Below are 23,471 nucleotides of genomic sequence, written 5' to 3'. Positions count from 1 at the left end.
AATTATTCATACCCTTCACAAAGTGTCACAGTCTGTGGGAAAATCCACATGTCTATATCATTCCAAATAGTCCAAGCTGTTGTAAAGCATCCTAATTACCCTGATTAATTGGGAACAGCTGTTTTAATCAACTCAACAGGTGAAAAACAGCAGCTCTCTGCATTTGGATTGTAGAGAGTCATGGCTAAGCTCAGTGAGGACTTGCAGCTGTGCATTGTGGCTGCTCACAAGTCAGGAAAGGGCTACATGCCATTTCCAAATGTTTTCAAGTTCCAGTGGCTACAGTGCAAAGTATTATTAAAAAATACAAGATGTATTTTGCACTGTGGAAAATCTCAGAGAACATGGTCGGGAGCCAAAAGTGACACCTGTGCTGGCCAGGATCACCACCAAGGCCATCCTGGTGAATCTGGGCTCTGCTGGTGGCAAATTCTCAATACAGACAATCCAACGTACACTGCACACTGCTGGGTTCCGCAGATGCAGACCACGGAGGACGCCACTTCTCCAGATATAGCACACAAAAGCTCGCTTGGCCTTTGCAAATGCTCATCTGGACAAAGAAAAAGACTTTTGGTCAGATGAAACAAAACATTTATTGTTTGATCACAATGATGTTTCCTTCATTGGGCGTAAAAAAGGAGAATCCTTCAACCCAAAGAACACCATCCCCACTGTCAAACATGGTGGTAGGAACCTAATGCTTTGGGGGGGGGGGGGGGGGGGGAGTTCAGCCAATGGACCAGGGAACCTATTCAAAGAAAACGGCACCATAAAGAAGAGCAATACATGAGGATTCTCAACGACAACATCAGGCAGTCTGCAGAGAAACTTGGACTTGGGCACCAGTGGACATTTCAGTATGACAATGACCCAAAACACACAACAAAGTGGTGAAGAAATAGTTAGCAGACAACAACATTAATGTTTTTCAGTGCCCCAGCCAGAGTCCTGACTTCTCCAATTGAGAATCTGTGAAGGGAGCTAAAGATCAGAGTGATGGCAAGAAGACCCTCCAACCTGAAAGATTTGGAGCTCATTGGTAAAGATGAATGGGCAAAAATACTTGTAGAGACATGCAGAAAGCTGGTCTGCAATTATAGGAAGCATTTGATTGCTGTAAAAGCCAATAAATGCTTTTCTATTGATTATTGAGAAGGGTATGAATAATTTTGGACTGGACACTTTTTGCTCAAATGTAAATAAAAGCTGGGAAATGTTTTTTTTCCCCCATAATAATGCCTCTTCTACATAGTGTTATCTTTTGGGAGACACCTACAGTATGTCATTTCCCGTCAAAAAATGACTTGCTGGTTGAATAAAAGTAACTTTAAAGCAGCCCATACACTCAGCCGATTTTCTGGCCGACCGATCGATCCCGATCGATCGATCGATTGCAAATCGGTTGGCCAATCGACCGATCGACGGCCGATTTCGATCGATTTCGATGGATTTCCATCGAACTTGCAGGGTGGAAAATTTAGGTCGATCTGATGAGATTGCTTATCAGTTTGCATTGGCCTTAATGGAAATCTGATGGCAAAAAAATGCCATCAGATCGAATTTCAATAGATTTCAAACTGAAATCTATTGGAATTCTATCCTGGTAAAAAATGTTCTAAAAACGCATCAGATAGATCATCAGATGCATTTCTTATCTATCTGCTGCCAATCTGACGAGTGTATGGGCACCTTAAGTCAAAATTAGTCAGGGGTATGAATAATTAATGGCAGCACTGTATACGCCATTCTTGTGTGGTTTTCCTACAGCCACTCCAGCCCCCAGTCACAACCCAAAAGCATGCTGATATTGTAAAGTAAACCTGAGGTAAGAGGAATACGGAGGCTGCCATCTGCATTCAATGATAAATAATGCCGGCTGCCTGACTCCTGTGCTTATGCTCTGTCTTGATGATGGAGGTTCAGGGGGTTATTACGGTTAAATATTTACCTGTTTTGGCATCATCCCTCCAGGCAGATGATCGTTCCAATCGTTGGGGGGGGGGGGGGGGGGGGGGGAGGGGTGCTCCTTTGGCTACCTACCTATACTGGAGGACCACCTATTTGCAAGGGGGGGCTTTGGCTACCTATTATAATGGAGAAAGGGGCCTCTGGTGTGGGGAGAAGTCCACAAATTATGTGCCGCTTGGGGCCACAACAACTTTAGCAGCACCCCTGCATGTGTGTGACTCAAAAACAACTAAAGCCAAAAACTTAGCATGACAGCCAAGGAACTGGCATTGTTTATAAGGGAATTAATATTGCAGCCTCTGTATTCCACCTCACTTCCTCTCACTACTTAAAAAATTGAGCCTAGACAATGTCAGGTAGTACTGGTTTAAAAAAAAAAAGTATATAAATTATACTGGAGTATCAGAAAGCTGGAACGCTGACCATAGCCTAAAAATGCCATGTAAATATGACAAATTGGACTGGGACGTCTCCTGCTTTGATTGGTGGCTGTGATAGTCAATCATTAACTGGTACACTCCACCTGCTGGTTTGCTGTGGCTGTTGCAACTACCAGTCAAAATCCACTGACTGGAGCATTCTGGGACCTGGCTGGCACAATGCATAATAAATAAAGAAACATAGGTTATTAGACACCTGTCTTTAAGGCAGCTTGTTGTAGTGGTCCTACCAAAGACTTAGCACTGCCAATAAATAAGGCAAAGCCTATGGAAATTTTGCAAAAAAAAGTTTAAGGCTCAAGGAAAGAAATGAATCTGCATTGGAGCCTCTTCACTCCGGCCGTGGAAGATGTCTAAGTTTGCCTTCCCCTTGTTATACATCCCCCAGCATGTCTGGTGGCATACTGGATGTACATAAGTGTGTGTTGCTGCTTTTTAGCCACTGTCTGCAGGTAATGTGCACAGCAGCACAAAGTGTACAAACAGCAATCAATTCTGACATCCTGAATCTTGCTACAGAACTTGAGTAGTCAGATGGCTACTTGCCCTGATACTTTCACACTGGTGCGTAGCATCAGACAATACAATCAGTTACACTGTAATGGTACGTTCACATTAGCATGCATAAAACCTTGCAATGTAAGTTTTCTTCTCCGTTGGGATCCTGTTTTTCCTGAGAATGTCACTCCCCAGTGTAAAAGAAGTCTAAGGCCTTGTTCACATGATAAATGGCCAGCGCAATCGCAAGTGCTGAGCGCTTTTGTTAGCGCTTTTCCAGTGGTGTAGCTAAAGAGCTGTGGGCCCCGATGCAAGTTTTACATTGTGACCCCCCAAGCACTCTATACATAACTATTGATACGGCACATCAAAACCTGCCAATGGCAACTACAGTGTCAGAGGTGCAAGTAGGGGATGGGAAACAGTTTGTTAATGATTACCACTAGTCAAAGTATCTATAGAAGTAATTATTGTGAGAACAGGACCAATAGGGAGCTAATACTGAAGTTGTGGGAGGGCCCCCCTGGCCCAAGGGCCTTGATGCGGTTGCAACCTCAGCACTCCCTATCGCTACACCCCTTCGCTTTTCCCTGTGCATTCAGAGCGATTTGCTCTTTGTTAAGTGCTTTTCTAAGCTCTTTTCTAAGCGCTTTTGTAAACCGATTTGAGTTTTTCTTCCTGAAGACAATCAGGAAGTGAACTCTTTGACTTGGAACAGAATGAATCTAATGTATTGTAATGTAGTCTAATGTATTTTAAGCTTTGAGTCCTATGGGAGAAAAGCGCTTTACAAATGTTATTATATTTTTGTATTATTATTTTGTTCACATTGTGAACAAAAGCGCTCACAACATTGCTTTCCAAAGCGCTTTTTCAAGCGCTTTGCGTTTTCCCTATACTTTGTATTGCAGCGAAAACGCTTCAGAAATGGTGCAGGGCCCGCATTTGCGCTCAGAAAGAAAGCTCATCGCTCATGTGAGAACATTCACATAGAGCATCATTGCATAAGTGCTTTTATGGCGAGTTTAAAAATCATCAGCGCTTAAAAAAAACAAAACTGCTCACAGTGTGAACAAGCCCTTAGTCTTGATATGGAACTTGACCTTGCCTGATTGCTTACCACCCTGACTACCGCTATGAACTCTGACTAGTTTAGGTTCTCCTGCTCATCATTTGGATCTAGTGCATACATGTGAAAACTCCGGCCCGTGGGCCAAATTTGGCTCTCAGAGCCATTAAATGTGGCCCTCAAGTGGTTTTCCCCACTTTGCATTATGTTTGGTCCACTCTAGACCACCAGGGAAGCTATATTGGAGGTGAAGTCCTAGAACACCAGGGAAGCCATATTGGGAGGTAGGGGGAAAGCACTAAACACTAGGAAACTGTAAAGGGGAGGATGGGGGTCTATAGACACCAGGGAACTGTATAGGGGAGGGAGGACCACTAGACACCAGAGAACTTTATAAGGGACGAAAGTGGCCAGTAGAAATTGAGGGTGGCCCTTGACTAGGCCACAGTGTATTATTTTGGCCCGTGACTAGGTCCCAGTGTACAATTTTGACCCACTTTGTACTTGAGTTTGACACTTCTGATCTAGTTGAACAAAACTGGGGGCTTCCCATCATCCCTTGCAAGGTGCTCTGGTGAAAACCAGGGGACTCCATAGACTCTGAACATTGGGTAGCCTCTGTCACCTGCTGGCTTCCGAGTAATAGTACAGGTGCCGAGTAATAGGCATTAACTTCTTCCTGATGCCTCAGCCTTTTCCTGGTAGTCCTGCTGATCTCTCTGGCTGCAGTAGTGCCTGAATCATACACCCATTGGCATACCTAATAAGCTGTGGGCCCCAGTGCAAGGTTTACATTGCCCCCCCCCCCCCCCCCCCCCCAAGCACTCTTTACATAACAATTTATATGACACACCAAAACCTGCCAAGGACAACAACAGTGTCAGAGGTATAAGAAGGGGATAGGAAACAGTGTGTTAATGATTACTATTATTCAAAGCATCTATAGAAGTGAATATTATCAGCACAGGACCAACAAAGAGCTAATACTGTGGTTGAGGGTGAGCATGTGACCATGAGGGCCCCTCTGGCCCAAGGGCCCTGATGCAGTCACAACCTCTGCACCCCCTATTGCTACGCAACTGCACACACCTGAAAATATAGTCAGACCTCAGTCAGAAACATCTGATCCACATGCTTGTATAGGGTCTAAAGCAGGGGTCCCCAAACGCTTTTGGGTCGAGGGCCAGGTCAACATACTTCAGACTGCTGGGGAGCCGGAGTATACATAAAATGATGTAGAAGTGTTTGCGGGCCAGACAGTTAAGCATACCCAGGTGACAACCTGCAGTCCAGTTGGACAGCAGTGTCACCTGATGTGGAATTTGATTGGAAACCAGCGAATTACTGATTTCTGGCTTCATTCTATATGTGGACCACTAATATTTAAAGATGTAGCTGACCGCATCTGTAATACATTTTTGTGTGTGGGGGGCCAGTAAAAAAAGCCTCAGGGGGCCACATTCGGCCCGCGGGCCTTAGTTTGAGGACCACTGGTCTAAAGTGAAGTACACACATGCGGGAATTGTCACCCATCAAGGATTGGGACACGATCCATCAGGTGACAATTCAGGGAACGATGCTGTACAGACACATGCCTAGCCTTGAGGCTAGTGATGTGTTCTGTTGCTGTGGAGGAGGGAAGACAATTGGTGGACGATGAAACAGCATTTTCAATTGTGTGGCGGGGTTTAAAATAACATTGTGATTGGCCATGTTCTGGCACCGGGGGCCGTTAAAGATCTAATAGGATAGATCCTTAACAATGCCTGAGCAATAGTGATCGGCAGCCGCTGTACACACATAACAATCAACGGCTGAAACGGTCGTTATCGGCTGTTGGTTATCGCATGTGTGTACGTAGCTTATATCTAAGAGAATTAGATGCAGAGGATCAGCAGTGCAGACAGGCAATGGGCATTGTTAAAAAGGAAATAAAAATGGCAGCCTCCATATCCCTCTCACTTCAGGTGTCCTTTGATCAACATCTTAGGGCTCGTTCACACTGCAGGCGTTTTCTCAATTTTTCTCCCGCGTGTGCTTTTTAAAAACGCCCCTCTATCGCTTGTGCAATGAATGTCTATGAGAAGGTTCATATCAGTGCGGTTTGTGCGCTGGACGGACAGCAAAGCGGTGCGCGGACCATTTTCGGAGCGATTCCGCCTCAATTGAAGGTATAGGGAAAAACGCAAAACGCTCACAAAATCACTTTGTGCAGTGATTGCATTTTAAGAATAAATACATTGTATTTATTATTTTCTGAATCAAAGAGTTCACTTCCTGACGTGCCTCAGGGAGTGAATTAAAAAAACGCTGGGAAACCGCTTAGAAATGCGCTGTTCCAAAAACAGCCAACACGAGCGGAAAGAAACGCGAACAAGGCCTCAGTCTTAAGCACCTTAAGACTATAGTCGTTTGAAATGATCATTCCCCGATCGTTTCAAATGACGATCGTTTAAAAAAAACATCCAATGATCATTAAAGCTAATGTAACCCCACCTAAAATAAAAAAAAAGTCAGATACTCACCTAAGGAGAGGGATGGCTCTGAGTCCTAATGAGCCTATCCTCTCCTCTCCCGGTGGATCCTCCGTTCAAATTCGCCGCCACGGGGACTTCGGAAGTCTTCGGGAGCATACTGCGCACGCGCGAGTGCATCATAGACACGCGCGAGGGCGTCATAGAGGGCGCCCGCGCATGCAGCGGCCCGTCTTCGGGAGCCCGAGTGCTCCTAAGGACTTCCGAAATCTCTCTTCGGCGGCGGAAGTGACAGTATTTGACTGAAATACTGCTACGGGGGATCCTGAGCGGGACCGGGTACCGGGAGAGGAGAGGGAAGTCTTATTAGGACAGAGCCTTCCCTCTCCTTAGGTGAGTATCTGACTTTCTAATTTTTTTAGGTCGGTTCCCATAACGATGGACGAGCTAGATCGTTAAAAACGAAAGATCTGCCTTGGCGAATTTTTTTAAACGACGATCGTTTGCAAAAGTAGTACATCGTTAGAAAACGGTTGTTCGTACTAGGCTTGACATGCACATTTCGTTATATCTCCATAGAACCTTTCATTTTTATGCGCAAGCGCAACAGTTGTTTTTCGTGATGTAACGTTCATTCTATGAATGTGTCCTGTGACACGTTAATTGCTACATGATTATACCATAATTGTCATTTTAACAGGATAGTGTATTTTTGTATGTTTTGTCAACGCTATATTATGTACATGCTCTACCTACATATCTACAGTATGAAATCTTGTACTGTAATGTAATATACGTAACGTTAGTTTTACAGTGTAATGTACGTTTTGAACCGTTCGTTACGAGCGGGCGGAACTTGCTATGATGTCACTTCCAGGAACAGTATGTGACGTTGTTCCAGATCATCCGTTAACAAACGATCAGATCGTTACACACCTTTAAAGGATACCACAACTGACATGTGGCATAATGAGATAGACATGTATATGTACAGTGCCTAGCACACAAATAACTATGCTGTGTTCCTTTTTTTCTTTCTCTGCCTGAAAGAGGTAAATATCAGGTATGTAAGTGGCTGACTTAGTCCTGACTCAGACAGGAAGTGACTACAGTGTGACCCTCACTGATAAGAATTTCCCCCTTTTTTATCTCTTTCTTGCTCTCAGAAGCCATTTTCTTCTAGGAAAGTGTTTTATAGTTGGAATTTCTTATCAGTGAAGGTCACACTGTAGTCACTTCCTGTCTGAGTCAGGACTGACTCAGCCACTTACATACCTGATATTTACCTCTTTCAGGCAGAGAAAGAAAAAAAGGAACACAGCATAGTTATTTGTGTGCTAGGCACTGTACATACCCATGTCTATCTCATTATGCCACATGTCAGTTGTGGTATCCTTTAAAAGCTAACTTTACTTAGGTCGTTCGTCAATTAAAAGATTGTTTGTCGTTCACAAAGAACGATTGTTGTTGTATGTGTGTACGTAGCTTTAGCCTGGTGCTGGACTGGTGTGTACTACACAACCTTTGTGCCAAAAGGCCTTCTTCGAAGCAAATTAGTACATGCATGCATAGATAGTGGGGAGTGTAGGGATGGGGACAACCATCATCATAGGCATGCCAGACTTTCACTGTACCAACATTAAAGTGTGTGTGTCTCATTGCTGTGCATCAGATGCCTTTCCCATTGTTTTTCTTCCCTATGCAGAGCTACAGCAAGGAACACAGGTTAGTGTTTCTCCTGTCCTGAGACAATACTGCAGCTTGCGGCTGAGCACCCAATGGTGGTGGCCAAAGTCCAGCATCTAACGAAGCTGAGGTCTGTACTGGCTGAGAATGGAGATTACTCCGTATATTGATGAAAAGAGCTCCATTGCATTATAAAGCCAGCCGCTGCCCCTCTCTCTTCTCCCTTCTGCTGTGTGCCTGCAGCTGGCCGGGATTCAGCTGCAAAGCGCCTTCAACTGAGACGCACTATTGGGGGTGGATGAGGATTTAACTGTAATTCCTTTTCAGCCATTCAGAGTTTGACTCAGTAATAATACATCAGAACGCGCATGTTATGTATTATATTGCAATGTATTGCTACACCTGCCGGTGTGTCTGCTTTTCTTCTGATCCTTTAGACGCCGGCGTCAGGTGCACCCCCCTGTGCGTAGTGGTACGGTCTGAGCCGGGAGCAGGCGGCCACACTGCTCTATGCTGCTCAGTCAGTAGAGTGATCGGAGCGGGAGGGGAGGAGGTGTGCTGTTGCTGCTGCTGTTGGTGATCGGGCACAGACGTTGGGGCATCGGGTTAGGGGCACACATGCCCTCCGAGGATTAGATAGGGGAGCCCGGCTGTCACATAGGCGAGCCGGCCAGAGGGACCGCTGACTGGCACTAATGGACTGCGGAGAGCCGATGTGCTGACAGCCCGGGAGCGGTGGAGTGACAGTGCCCGGCGGCCCTGCTCAGCTGACAAGTACCCCTCTCCCTGCCTGGTATTGCCATCCCATCCTATACACACACCATAGACGTCACCCTCCCCATTCATCCTATGGACTCATTCAAGTCTGCATTCTTTTACATGCACGCTAATTGCATGCCGCGTGATCTGGTCTTGTGCTCCCATTCATAGTGCAGTGCCAGGGATCAGAGGATACATTGTTATCATTTAGTATTTATAGAACACCGAGATCTTCTGCAGGAAGCATGTTAATTTATCTGTGTGTTTTTGGGGTGGGGGAGGAAACCCTGATGCCTGGGGGAACCCCATACAGGCATGTGGAGCACATACAAACTCCATGCAAATAGTAGGATTTGATCCTGGGACCCAGTGGTGCAAGGCGGGAGTGCTATCCACTATGCCATCATGCTGAGATTAAATTATGAGTATAGTTTTGTATGGTCTTGTAAGCCTGTGCTTCCAATCACTTCCATTCCCTGTGCACTTTCCAGCACTGATTTGCTGTTATGGACCACACACACACCACTGTCAGCTTTAATCAACAGAGACTGTAAACTGTCATGATCTACCATTCAAACTCCTGTTATTACATTGGTACATAAGCAATATTTATATCTTGGTGTTGTCCAATAGTCTGGCTTATCTTGTTGGATTCTCACATGTAATTGCAGTAATCTGTCTGGATGTGATCAGAGCTCCCCTTTGTGTCAAGCTCTGATGACCCATTGACCCCACTAGTGATGATTGTCTTCCGCCTCTAGTAATCCACCCCCACACACATCCTTCTTGGTCAGACAACCCCCTCTGGGCTCCCCCTTACAGCATTTTCCTGTCATTCCTCTTCAGTTGCTAGCCATTTCATCAGTTTAAGAGCCCTTTAAATTTCATCTTTTCTCTTTTTTGTACTCAGCATTCTGTGCATTGGTTACACATGGCAAATGTCACACTTCTCAGTACTGTGATTACCTCATTTACATGTTTATTTCTATATCAGTATACCAACCCACCTCCCAACACACACACTCTTTGGTATGACATCATTTCTCCTCCCATCTCATTTGTACTCTATAATTATTTTGTTTTGTATGTTACATAGGGTTTTGTTTTTTTTAGTTTCTGTTTCATCATTGCTTTCACTTTGTTGTTGTTTTTTTTAATCCCTTTAACTTGTTTACTATCCTATTGCATGTAATTTTGGATGTACCATTCCCACCAAACCACTTGTGGATCAGCAGTACTGTGTAATGCCTTTATCTCTGCGCTTGTGTTTCTTATGTGCTGGGATTTGGGACTTAGTGCCATCTCCTGATCTGTTGTTTTTATAGTGCTGATGTCTATACATTTTTTTTGAATTGGGGCTTGTTGTCTTTTTCTTCAGCTGATCGCTTGTGGTTGTTTGAAGGGCTTCGGTGTACAGTCCTGACACGCTTATCGACATTATGGCTACTGTACAGACAACAGTGTCAGATCTCAGATCGAGGGCTGGCGGTAAGTAGATCTTTCCTGTTTGCTATACCTGAATCATCCAAAGAGCAGCGATGCAGCAGCCCATGGCCAGCAGTCAGAAATCATTTGTCACCGGTCTGACTGTGCTGAGCTGAGATTTGATTTGTTGCTTTCAGTTACCGTCACTTGCACGTAAGCATTGATCTTTACTCTGCCTTATTCAATAAGTCCATCAGTGTATTAATGTGTGCGACTGTCAGAATTTATTTATGTTCTCTATTAGCCATTTCCTCTGCAGCAGCGTCCACAGGCCATTATACACCGTCGTATTATTGGAGAAGTGAGGATAATGTAGGAAGCCATTCCTGGCCACTGTGCCTCTGAGGCCCATGCGCTAAAGTACAGTAAAGATGCCTACATGCTCACTAAGCAACAACGCGCTGTGCATGCGCTGACTACAGGAATTCACAAAGCCGAATTCCAGCACTTGGCAATGGGGCGGCACTTGCCTTCTCCAAACCAGGCAAAATTGCTGTACAGTGTGAAGGGATGTATTTTAAAGCAAACGTGTGATCCGGGTAGAATAAAATCAGGCCTCAGTAGGTGGAAGCCTCTGGCTCCTCCAGAGGCTTCCCAAGTCCTCCTCGAGACCACTGATCTGGTGCTGGACCCTCTGGAAGTTTGCAGCCATGCTTCCGTCCATGAACGAGTGCAGGAAGCCTCACACCTCTGCAGGAGCAAGAGTTGCTTGGGGGAAAAAGTTGAGAGGCTCCATGCTACTGTGTAGACACGAGGTGTCCTGCGCAATGTGGCTTTGCTTGTTCATGGATTCGTGGTCCAACAAAGCCCTGGGGGTTCTTGTGCTGGAACGGCGGGGTGGAGAGGAACCTTAAAGAGGAACTTTAACAGAGGATAGTACTTCATTCCAATCAGTACGAACATTCCGTACAGATCACCTGGCAGAATTAAAGATGTAACCACCAGTGATACATTTCAGAATGTATACAATGAACAGAAGCGCCAAAAGTATACGATTAGATTAAATGAGCTTAAAAACCAATTTAAATGGGAAAATTGGAGGAAGTGGTGGTCTTACCTCCTCAAGCAGACACAACAATGACTGCGATTCAGACAGTCAAACACATTTATTGGGAACTCCAAAAAGAAATGCAACGTGTTTTGCAGGTTCAACCCCACTTCATAAGGCAATATAGGGAGGAGAATCAAACAATCTGCACAAGGATTCAAGTTAAGCGCCTCTGTGTTACCAGAGGCGCTTAACTTGAATCCTTGTGCAGATTGTTTGATTCTCCTCCCTATATTGCCTGATGAAGTGGGGTTGAACCTGAAAAACGCGTTGCTTTTCTTTTTGGAGTTCCTAATGTGTTTGACTGTCTGAATCGCAGTCATTGTCGTGTCTGCTTGAGGGAGGTAAGACCACCACTTCCTCCAATTTTCCTCCAATTTTGCCATTTAAGTTGGTTTTTAAGCTCATTTATTCTAATCTTATACTTTTGGCGCCTCTGTTCATTGTATACAATTTTGAGTCCACCCCTGGTGGAGGGTTGCTGCCCTTTCTTCCTGTCTACAGAGAGCGACTTCTTAATCCTGAGTGGGGTCAGGACAATCTCCCCACCTGCCTTTACAGTGGTTGCCTGCTGGTGACCCTGACTTGTGAGTATCTAGCAATACAAACTTATTGCCACCTTGTCCAGTACAAATTACACTATTGGGGCTCTTGGTGTTCCCTGTTTTTATTTCAGAATGTAAATCAGGGAGAGGAAAGATTTTACAATGGACATATACCGGCTTAATAATCTATAAATGAATATTGTGGTAAAAAAAAAAGCAATTTTTATTCAATATGTTATTTTCATTACAGTTCCTCTTTAACCAGCTGAGCGGTCTGGACGAGCTCAGCTCGTCCAACACCGCCAGCGGCTGCCGCTCAGGCCCTGCTGGGCCGATTTTAACGAAATAAAAAGCAGCACACGCAGCCGGCACTTTGCCAGCCGCGTGTGCTGCCTGATCGCCGCCGCTCTGCGGCGATTCGCCGCGAGCAGCGGCGAAAGAGGGCCCCCCTAGCCGCCTGAGCCCAGCGTAGCCGGAACAAAAAGTTCCGGCCAGCGCTAAGGGCTGGATCGGAGGCGGCTGACGTCAGGACGTCGGCTGACGTCGATGACGTCACTCCGCTCGTCGCTATGGCGACGATATAAGCGAAACAAGGAAGGCCGCTCATTGCGGCCTTCCTTGTTTATTCTGGGCGCCGGAGGCGATCGGAAGATCGCCTCCGGAGCGCCCTCTAGTGGGCTTTCATGCAGCCAACTTTCAGTTGGCTGCATGAAATAGTTTTTTTTTTATTTAAAAAAAACCCTCCCGCAGCCACCCTGGCGATTTAATCAGAACGCCAGGGTGGTTAAGACCTGCAGAAAAAGCTGTAAATGGACCTTAAAGATAATCTGCATTCACAAAATGAAGTATAAACAAACATCCCTGCCTGTTTGGGGTCATCTCCTAACCCCCTCTGTAATATTTTCGCTGCTCGCAGCTTAATAAAGAGGGTAAAAAAAAAACAGTTTTATAATCTGTTTTGTAAACAGAAAAGATGGCCACCAAAACAGGAAGTACACCAGCAGAGCAGTGAACTCAGTTAATACACAGTGAGTACACAGAGAATTCAGTGAGTTACACATTGAATTCAGTCTCCAGAGGTTATGTGCAAGTTTTGAAAGAGCTGTGTGTCAATGAAGCATGACAAGCTGTGTCTGCTCTGCACTTGTGTCAGCCTGACAGGCAGCTTCCTCCTCAGCCAGCTATTCTTTGTTCAGTTTATCAGTCTGTGTTTATCAGCCTCACAGATAGCAGACAAGCTGACAGTGAGAGCAGGGACGTTGTCTGTGAGGAATAAAACATCACAGGAGCACTGGAGGGGCCTGGAAGGGGTTAACTTGTTAACATTACTGAAGAGTTGGCAGCCTTCCAGACACAGCCGACAAATCCGACAGGGGAAAGATAAGCTTATTTATTACAGAGAAGGTGCAAGTAGAAAGTGCTGCAGTAAGCCAGGGCACAATGGAGCAGCCTTAGGAACTTGTAGGATAGGAAAAATAATGCTAAAATTTTTGTTACAGAGTCTCTTTAAAGTACTCCTGACCTAATGGCTAAATTGTGGAATAAATCCCATGATTACCTTATTCTTAATGTGATTGCTCTGCTCATGGCCAACAGGGGTCCACCTGTTCCCTTGCCCTGTCTTCCAAACACTGCAACCCCCCGTGAAGTTACTGAATGGGGTTGTGAATGGGGTAATCTCCATGCAATGCATATTTGCATATGCGATTGTATGCCGAAAGAAAACTGACAGTGTTCTGCATCTTCTTTGCATTCTGCATGTGAGTTTTCACATGCAATGCAATTTTGCACAAACCATGCAGTTTTTCACACTTTTAACATGTCGTCACTAGGCAGAACATGGGCATGTGCAAGAAATTGCAAGTGAAAATTTGCATAAGAGCGAATATACAATAACATGAGATTTTTTTTTTGCATCTCAGAAGAATTGCATACAATTTTCCTAACGTGAAACCGCTATCCTGCACATGAAATGTAGCCTTGTTGAATTCCTATACGGTCCGTGAATGCACAGCCTGTTTTTGCTTTGTAAGGGCTTGTTTTCGCTTAGGGAGTTTGCCCTTTTTTCAAGCTCCTGCGATTTTGAAAATCACCCTAAAAAGCTTGTGCAATGATTCCCTATGAGAGTGTTCACATCTAAGCGGGTCGTTTCCGATCCGCTCAGTAACGCACTGCCTGTACCAACTCCTGAGTGTTTATGCTCAATGGAAGGTATAGGGAAATCGCAAATTGCTTGAAAAAGCGCTTTGTATAGTGATTTCCCCAGCACTTTTAACAATAAATACATTGTATTTATTCTTTTCCGGGTCAAAGAGTTCACTTCCTGATGCAAGTCACAAATCGCTGTGCAAAAGCGATTTGAAAAGCGCTTTATACAAAATCACAGCGTGCAGCTAAGCATCGGGAGGGGGGAAAAAAACGTGCAAAAATTGCTGCCGTCAGCGATTTAAATTTAAGTGAACATAGCCTAATTGTGTAGGTATCTTCATGGCACCTTAACGAAGCAGCCTCAAGGTGCGTACACACATGCGACTATAGTCGTTTGTAACGATCGTTCCCCAATCGTTACCAACAACGATCGTTAAAAAAAACGAACCACTGACTATTAAGGCAAACGACGAACGAGCCAAATCGCTACAAAAGAAAGTTCTGTCTCGGCGGATTTTAACCAACGCCGATCGTTTGCAAAAGTAGTACATCGTTGGAAACGGTCGTTCGTACTAGGCTTGACATGCGCATTTCACTATTTCTCTGTGAAACTTCTCATTTTTATGCGCAGGCGCAATAGTTGCTTTACGTGATGTAACGTTCGTTCTAACGATCAGATCGTTACACACCTTTTAAAACTAACTTTACTTAGGTCGTTCTTTCATCAATTAAAAGTTTGTTCGCCGTTCTCAACGAACGATCGTTGTCGCATGTGTGTACGTAGCATCAGAGGGTAGGGATGGCCAACCAGATGCAAATAATTTTGAGTTGATGCAGTATTATGCAAATTTATGCACCTTGAAATGAATTGGTCCACTCTTGCCATAATATGTTTATAATAGGTCACAAGTGTTTATGAAACAGTCATGGATTACATGATTGCGAAAATGTCCATGTAGTCGAGCTAACATTGTGTGGTAATTAACGCTAATCTACAGGAGGATTTTTTTTTTGTTAAACCCACTCTTCAAAATTGTCCTCCTCCTCAGGAGTTCTCCATCTTCTTGTCCTGGCAGACCATGCTGCCTCATCTTGGGTTCAATTTCCAATGCCCAAATGCTGCTTCCCATTGTAAGCAATGGCAGAGAGGGACAATGGCTCTGTTCCTCACAACCTCAACTGAGTAAAAAGGGAAGGGTTTGTGGCATGTGTGCCACACCATCATCCCAGAAGTCCTTGTGTAAGGGGGCGTCACTTCACTGTTGTAGCCGAAGACATAACAACAAAAGTTATGGTCCGGTATGGTCCAGTATTAGTCATGGAGAGAATCCGAAGACTTAACAAAAGTTGTTTAGGTAATACCTTTAATGACTAACTGCACAAGATTCCTTTGCAACCTTTCGAAACTTTAAGTTCCTTTTTCAGGCATGTAATTGCAATCGAATAACGCTTGTGGCTGCATCCAGGGGGCTGATCTGCTTGACAAACAGTTTAGCCGTCCGTGGAAAAGAGGTCTTAAGACGACAAGGGGAAAGATTGAATGCAAAGGAATCTTGTACAGTTAGCCATTAAAGGTATCACCTAAACAACTTTTGTTGTTATGTCTTTGGATTCTCTCCATAACTAATACTGGACCACACCCAACTGGCTTCACTGTTGTAGTAGCCTTCCTCCAGAACCAATCCAGATCCCAGCAGGGAGTGCCAATATCATCAGGAAACGGTTATTTGTGGAGGGGGTTTGAGGGAAGGAGTTTTTTTAATTAATGCAAAGAGGTGTCCTGATGAGACTGCCAGGGTGGTGGTAATAATAATAATAATAATATTATTATTATTATTATTATCATCATTATTGTATATCTTGGCTATCCACTTTTAAATGGCAGAGGGCATTTTATTAAATACTCTAACCAATGACTAAAAGGCCTCTCTACCTGCTGTTGTGAGTCCATGGAGTTTAGAAGGCTGGTAGACGTGATCTTAATATATCTGCAGGGTTAGAAGCCTCTTTAACTCAAGCAGCTAATGGTGGCAAATTCACTACCAGTCAGGTGCTTGCTAGCACTCGGCAAAGGTGGTGGACTAGTGGTCTCTCCATGTAGTTGCATCTGAGTGCGGCGGTTGCCATACTCACACGACACGAGATGGTTTCTCTAAGCTGGGTACCACCGCGGTGTGTCAAATGTGAAGTGTGGGGTTACCTTTCTATTTAGCTATATGTAATTGCAATCGAATAACGCTTGTGGCTGCATCCAGGCGGCTGATCTGCTCGACAAACGGTTTAGCCGTCCATGGAAAAGAGGTCTTAAGACGACAAGGGGCAATATTGAATGCTGGAAACACTACTATCTCAGAGATGGGAACGTTAGCAGTTAGATGCTACTTTCTAACCTGTTGGTTTCACTTTTCTTTGAAACCACCCAGACTGCGCAGTGCACACACCAGTGGACATAACCTTGTATGATATAGCTGCTTGAAGCAGCTGGATTGGGCAACAGCACTTGAATGGGTTAATCTGCCATTCAGCTGCTCAGAATTGATAAGCTATGTCACATTGGCAATTCACAAGGCAAACTTTTAGAAATGAGTTTCTGTGATCCTGTTTCTGCATTTCTACCGACTCATGATTTGCAGTTCAGTGAGAAGTGATCTGTGAATGATTTTGTTGGGATGAGCACAGCAGAGCTCGCTGCCTACCTGTGTACATGTTGGCCTAACAGACGCCTTCTGTCTTGTTCCTTATCTGATCTTGTGCTGTGACACCTCAGCTTAATCTGTCCCCATCCATGGCCAGTCTATTTTTCTCTGTACTTACTTTTCTTGTACTGCTTCTCCACTGATTGATTATGCTGTGAAGGTCTGGTCATTAATACTGCAGTCTATTAATTATGTTGCATCACGTGCTGTCTTTAGCACAACTTGATACGGTAAACAGCTCTTGTCCTGGGAAGAATTTGTGGTGATTAATGAATGAATGTATGGCTGTTTTGTAGCATGTCGCAGTGCAGAGCTGCCTCCGATATATGGTAATCTGTGTATGGTGTCTGTTGTGAATCTGCTTTCCTGGCTCAGACCTCTCATATGTGGGCTTACTGACAAGTCAAACCAAGTTTCAGGGCCTGTTTCCACTACACGCAGATACTGCATGCAGAAAACTGACTCCAATGAATGTCTATGGGCCTGTTTCCGCTGAACGCAATTTTTCTTATGCAGATTTCCCATAGGCATTCATTGGAGTCAATTTTCTGCATGCAGAATCTGCGTGTAGTGGAAACAGGCCCTCAGTGATCTGTGGTCAGGTTCCATAGAAGCAATTGGTAGTTCTATGTTAATCACTTTATCAGTGTGTGTGTGTGTGTGTGTATACAGTTTACTTTATTTTGGAACTTCACATGTTAAACTGAATTTTTTTTTTTTTTTTATAAGGTGAAATTATTTTTATTTTAGTGCTGCGACTTCCAGAGTCCTTTGCAGAATACATAGTCAGTTCCTGGCGCACATTTTTTTCCCAGGGCTGTATATGCACTTGGTGATAGAACTTGTTATTGTCTGTGTCGAACAGGAATGTCCAGCCCAGGAGCCAAATGCAGCCCATCGAGCCATTTCTAGTTGCCCCCTAATCTCTCTACAGTTGTTGATTCCATGCGGCCTACATGCCATAGCTGCAGTGCTGCATTCAGGGCCAGCAGCAGTAAGAGTCACTGACTAGCAGCTACCACTGGTCTAACTGCACACGGTATAGAAGTTGTTTCATGTGGAAATGTTTTGGCAAAATATCACCGGTAAAGTCTACCTAATGGCAGCAAAAATTCTGTTTTAGTTTTGCTAGTTCGGCCCCCTAGCGATATGGTCCTTGACCTAAAAAGTTTGGCCATCCCTGGTGTAGAAGGACCTAGATTAGCTGATCCAGGTCATGTCTCTTCCAGCAGCAGAGGCTGACGTCACACTGCAAAAACAGGCCTTTGGGGATAAACGCGTTAGCATTAATCCCCATCTGGTATCCGGCCAAGCCGGTGGCTTGCTTTTGAATAATCTATGACATGCGCGGAAGCGCACTTCTAAAATACGCTTCCGCACATGCACGACGCTGATAACTGTGGCGGGTTTTTTAAAAATGGGCCCGTTGCCATAGACTTAGGTGACTTCTGGTCCGCCACAGGTTGCCGCAGAGCCGCACGGTGACGTAAGCTTGGAAACTCGTTAGGGCAGTGTGAAGTCTCGGAGTTGGAGCAATTTTGGGTACCTGGAGTCGGTGGTTTCAGTAAACTGAGGGTTCGGAGACGGATGATTTTTTATCCAAATCCATAGCCTTTTTAAAAATTAGACTAAGGAGTCAGTCGATGAGTAGGAGCAATTTTGGGTACCTGGAGTCAGTCGGATGATTTATGTACCGACTCCACAGCCCTGGTGAACTCCCCCATAGACGTTCATTAGGCTGCGGTGGGATGCGGTAAATTTTCCGCACCGCGTCAGTGTGAAAGGGCCTATAGACTTTCATAGCTGTAGGCTGCAGTCCTCTGAAAGTGTTCAGTCTGTGTCCTGTCCCTTCCATGTTTAATGCTATGATTCTAGCAGATGCTTGCTGCATCTCCCGCAGAGACTTGGTCAACTAATCATCACTGTGGGGCAGCATGACGTAGTACTGGACTTTGGGGGATGACTTGTGCTGCTTTTCATAATTTCCTATAGGAAGGGTCACAAGACTCACACAACTGGCCGTATTGCAAGGACTGAAGACCCTGTGATGTGGGTAAAGTTCTACTTGTAGCTAAAGGCTGGCAGGTATTGGGTCTAAAGGGCTATGCATGGCAGGGGAAGATGGCAGCTCCGAGTTAGGGACTACTGTGAACTTGAGTCGTACCTGAGTAAGGTGGAATATGGATGGTGTCATCTTTCTTTTCACAAAATGCTATTTGGCTGTCATGACTAGTGTCTGGCTTCAGTAGTTTCCATGTTGCTCATCTGGGACAAGCATGCAGACAAGAGGGTATCTGGTCACTTGATCTGCATTTTTCATCGGTAGTTTTAAAAGTAATGAGGACAACCAACAGCAGGGAAAGTAGCCATTTTAAAAATGGCTCATTCCACTTCCTCTCCATTTAGATTTTCTTTTTCCGGATACGAAGTTATCCTTTTTAAAGGACAGCTCTTGGCACTCAGCTAAACATGAGATAAGCAAAATGCATAGGAACATTTCACTGCCAAAAGACTTAGTTAGATGCAGAGTTAAATGCAAATGGATGTCCTAGTTGGTACGAAGGAGATTAGCTTTTCAGTATATCTAAAGAATTACACAGGACACATAACATTTTTGGTCCTACAGTACTCTGTGCGCCAAGAAACCTTCAATTCCTCACATTTGGGTTATGGGGTTTACACTGAGCTGACTGCCTTCTGGTTCTCTGATTGTGTACACCATAGTAAAAAGACAGTGCTCCTCTTCAATAACAGCTTTCCACCATCTGTAAAAATCAAGTAGACTGAACATAGTGCATTACTGATAGACTGGAATACGAGCATGCATTTGACCCCAAGTGTTCAGTGATTCAAATGTGCTTGACACTCTGTGAACAATTCACACGCCCCCCTGTACAATAGCAGCTCACAAAATCTTAGCCACCTCACATCCAGGTGAGTCTAGCGTATTATTCAATGAAGCCAATATCCGATCAAATGTCAGTATTCCAACGTATAAAAGATTTATTCCAAGATTGTGAGCATGTGGCTGGCTTCTGCTGCTGGCCCTGCTGGAGGAAGCAGAGTGGAGACAAGCAGCCGTGAGGCTGCAGCCAGACTACAGACAGCTGAAACAAGTGCAGGAGACCTGGAATTTAATCTTGGACTTCTGATAGCGAATACTCTTAAGGTTTTGAGAGACTCATTGATCAATAGGGCGAGCGCAGTTTTGTAAAATCTTTTGTCCTGTATGATTGTGTGGATCCTGTACAGTCCTTGACAAATGTTATGGCAGGTTCAGATTCTAAAACCTTGTACATATGCTAGAGTTCTCATGAGAGCTCTATTGCCAGATGGACTCATCCAATCAGAGGCCAAGCCAATTGTTCCCATACTGACCACACCCACTCAAAACCACTCCGTTGTGCGCCACATTATCTGTCTTCCCCCTACCATGACCCCGCCTACCCCCCATAGCAAAATAATGCATCGCTGGCCTATAGGCTAGCAATGCATGTATACAGCAATTAGCCCCAGACTTTTTGTCCTCCTCTCAGGGCTAAAAGTGAACATCCCAACAACAGTGTCTTTTATGAGCTCTAAACATGCTTTGAATACCTTATCTATCATCTCCCGCTGCAAGCCTGATCAAAGTTGGCTGTTGTAATTACAGAAGGCCATAGATGTCTGGGGACAGTGGGGGGGGGGGGGTGTGCAGGTAGAATAACAGAGTGATATTGGGCTGCATAATGCACAAAAACACAGTCCCGAATAGGCCTAACATTGCTTATTTGCATTGTGAAGATAAAGGAATGATCTATAGGTTTGCAGTGTTAAAGGGTCACTTAAGCCAACTGAAAAAATGAGTTTTACTCACCTGGGCCTTCTACCAGCCCCATGCAACTGTCCGGTGCCCACGTAGACTCGCTCTCCGATGCTCCAGGCCACTCGCGTTCCCGGCCTGTCGGCTGCTGTCGTCAAAACTTGAAGTGGCTGCCGGCGGGGCCAGTAGCATCAGAGCGAGTCTACTTGGGCACCAGACAGCTGCAGGGGGCTGGTAGAAGCCCCAGGTGAGTAAAACTCATTTTTTTCAGTTGGCTTAAGTGACCCTTTAACCACTTCCCGACTGCCTAACGCACAGAGGCGGCCGGGAAGTGGAGCCCTGAAGGACCGGCTCACCCACAGAGGCGGCGGTCCTTCTAAGGGCATGGGCGGAGCGATCGCGTCATCCGTGACGCGATCCTCCGCCGGCGCCTGTCACCGCTCGCTCGCCGCAACATCCCGCCGGCTATACGGAAGCGCCGGCGGAATGTTAACCCCGCGATCGCCGCATACAAAGTGTATAATACACTTTGTAATGTTTACAAAGTGTATTATACAGGCTGCCTCCTGCCCTGGTGGTCCCAGTGTCCGAGGGACCACCAGGGCAGGCTGCAGCCACCCTAGTCTGCACCCAAGCACACTGATTTCTCCCCCCCTGCCCCAGATCGCCCACAGCACCCATCAGACCCCCCCCTGCCCACCCCCCAGACCCCTGTTTGCACCCAATCACCCCCCTAATCACCCATCAATCACTCTCTCTCACTATCTGTCAACGCTATTTTTTTTTATCCCCCCCCCCCTGCTCCCTGCCCCCTCCTGATCACCCCCAACCCCTCAGATTCTCCCCAGACCACCCCCCCCCAGACCCCCCCCCCCCCTGTTTACTGTATGCATCTATCCCCCTGATCACCTGTCAATCACCCGTCAATCACCCGTCAATCACCCCCTGTCACTGCCACCCATCAATCAGCCCCTAACCTGCCCCTTGCGGGCAATCTGATCACCCCCCCACACCAATAGATCGCCCACAGATCCGACATCAGATCACCTCCCAAATCCATTGTTTACATCTATTCTCTCCTCTAAACACCCACTAATTACCCATCAATCACCCATCAATCACCCCCTATCACCACCTGTCACTGTTACCTATCAGATCAGACCCTAATCTGCCCCTTGCGGGCACCCAATCACCCGCCCACACGCTCAGATTGCCCTCTGACCCCCCCCCTTATCAATTCACCAGTGCATTAATTACATCTGTTCTTCCCTGTAATAACCCACTGATCACCTGTCAATCACCTGCCAATCACCTATCACCCATCAATCACCCCCTGTCACCCCCTGTCACTGCCACCCATCAATCAGCCCCTAACCTGCCCCTTGCGGGCAATCTGATCACCCACCCACACCATTAGATCGCCCGCAAACCCGCCGTCAGATTACCTCCCAAATGTATCGTTTACATCTGTTATCTTCTCTAAACACCCACTAATTACCCATCAATCACCCATCAATCACCCCCTATCACCACCTGTCACTGTTACCTATCAGATCAGACCCTAATCTGCCCCTTGCAGGCACCCAATCACCCGCCCACACGCTCAGATTGCCCTAAGACCCCCCCCCCCTTATCAATTCGCCAGTGCATTAATTACATCTGTCCTTCCCTGTAATAACCCACTGATCACCTGTCAATCACCTGCCAATCACCTATCACCCATCAATCACCCCCTGTCACTGCCGCCCAACAATCAGCCCCTAACCTGCCCCTTGCGGGCAATCTGATCACCCACCCACACCAATAGATCGCCCGCAGATCCGACATCAGATCACCACCCAAGCGCAGCGTTTACATCTATTCTCTCCTCTAAACACCCACTAATTACCCATCAATCACCCATCAATCACTCCCTATCACCACCTGTCACTGTTACCTATCAGATCAGACCCTAATCTGCCCCTTGCGGGCACCCAATCACCCGCCTACACGCTCAGATTGCCCTCAGACCCCCCTTTATCAATTCGCCAGTGCAATATTTACATCTGTCCTTCCCTGTAATAACCCACTGATCACCTGTCAATCACCTGCCAATCACCTATCACCCATCAATCACCCCCTGTCACTGCCACCCAACAATCAGCCCCTAACCTGCCCCTTGCGGGCAAACTGATCACCCACCCACACCAATAGATCGCCCGCAGATCCGACATCAGATCACCACCCAAGCGCAGTGTTTCCATCTATTCTCTCCTCTAAACACCCACTAATTACCCATCAATCACCCCCTATCACCACCTGTCACTGTTACCCATCAGATCAGACCCTAATCTGCCCCTTGCGGGCACCCAATCGCCCGCCTACACGCTCAGATTGCCCTCAGACCCCCCCTTATCAATTCGCCAGTGCAATATTTACATCTGTTCTCCCCTGTAATAACCCACTGATCACCCGTCAATCACCTATCAATCACCCATCAATCACCCCCTGTCACTGCCACCCATCAATCACCCCCTGTCACTGCCACCCATCAATCACCCGCTGTCACTGCCACCCATCAATCAGCCCCTAACCTGCCCCTTGCGGGCAAACTGATCACCCACCCACACCAATAGATCGCCCGCAGATCCGACATCAGATCACCACCCAAGCGCAGTGTTTCCATCTATTCTCTACCCTAAACACCCACTAATTACCCATCAATCACCCCCTGTCACTGCTACCTATCAGATTAGACCCCTATCTGCCCCTAGGGCACTCAATCACCCGCCCACACCCTCAGAATGCCCTCAGACCCCAGCCCTGATCACCTCGCCAGTGCATTGCTTGCATCTATTCCCCCCTCTAATC

General features: G+C 45.9%; 1 protein-coding gene across 4 annotated transcripts in view; it reads left to right on the top strand.

The window, feature by feature from the left end:
• Positions 1-8,675: 8,675 nt before the first annotated feature.
• ATP8A1 (ATPase phospholipid transporting 8A1) overlaps positions 8,676-23,471 on the top strand; it is a 354,609-nt gene continuing 339,813 nt past the window's right edge. For all 4 annotated transcript variants that reach the window (XM_068278517.1, XM_068278515.1, XM_068278516.1 and 1 more), the window contains exons 1-2: positions 8,676-8,931; positions 10,276-10,385. In XM_068278517.1, the coding sequence (XP_068134618.1) occupies positions 10,337-10,385 (49 nt within the window). In that variant the 5' untranslated portion in view covers positions 8,676-8,931; positions 10,276-10,336. The remainder of the gene's footprint in view (positions 8,932-10,275; positions 10,386-23,471) is intronic.

Source organism: Hyperolius riggenbachi, chromosome 1 (genome assembly GCF_040937935.1).
Source record: "Hyperolius riggenbachi isolate aHypRig1 chromosome 1, aHypRig1.pri, whole genome shotgun sequence".
NCBI lineage: Eukaryota > Metazoa > Chordata > Amphibia > Anura > Hyperoliidae > Hyperolius > Hyperolius riggenbachi.
The sequence above is the reverse complement of the archived record's forward strand: the minus strand, read 5'-3'. Positions and strand labels throughout refer to the sequence as shown.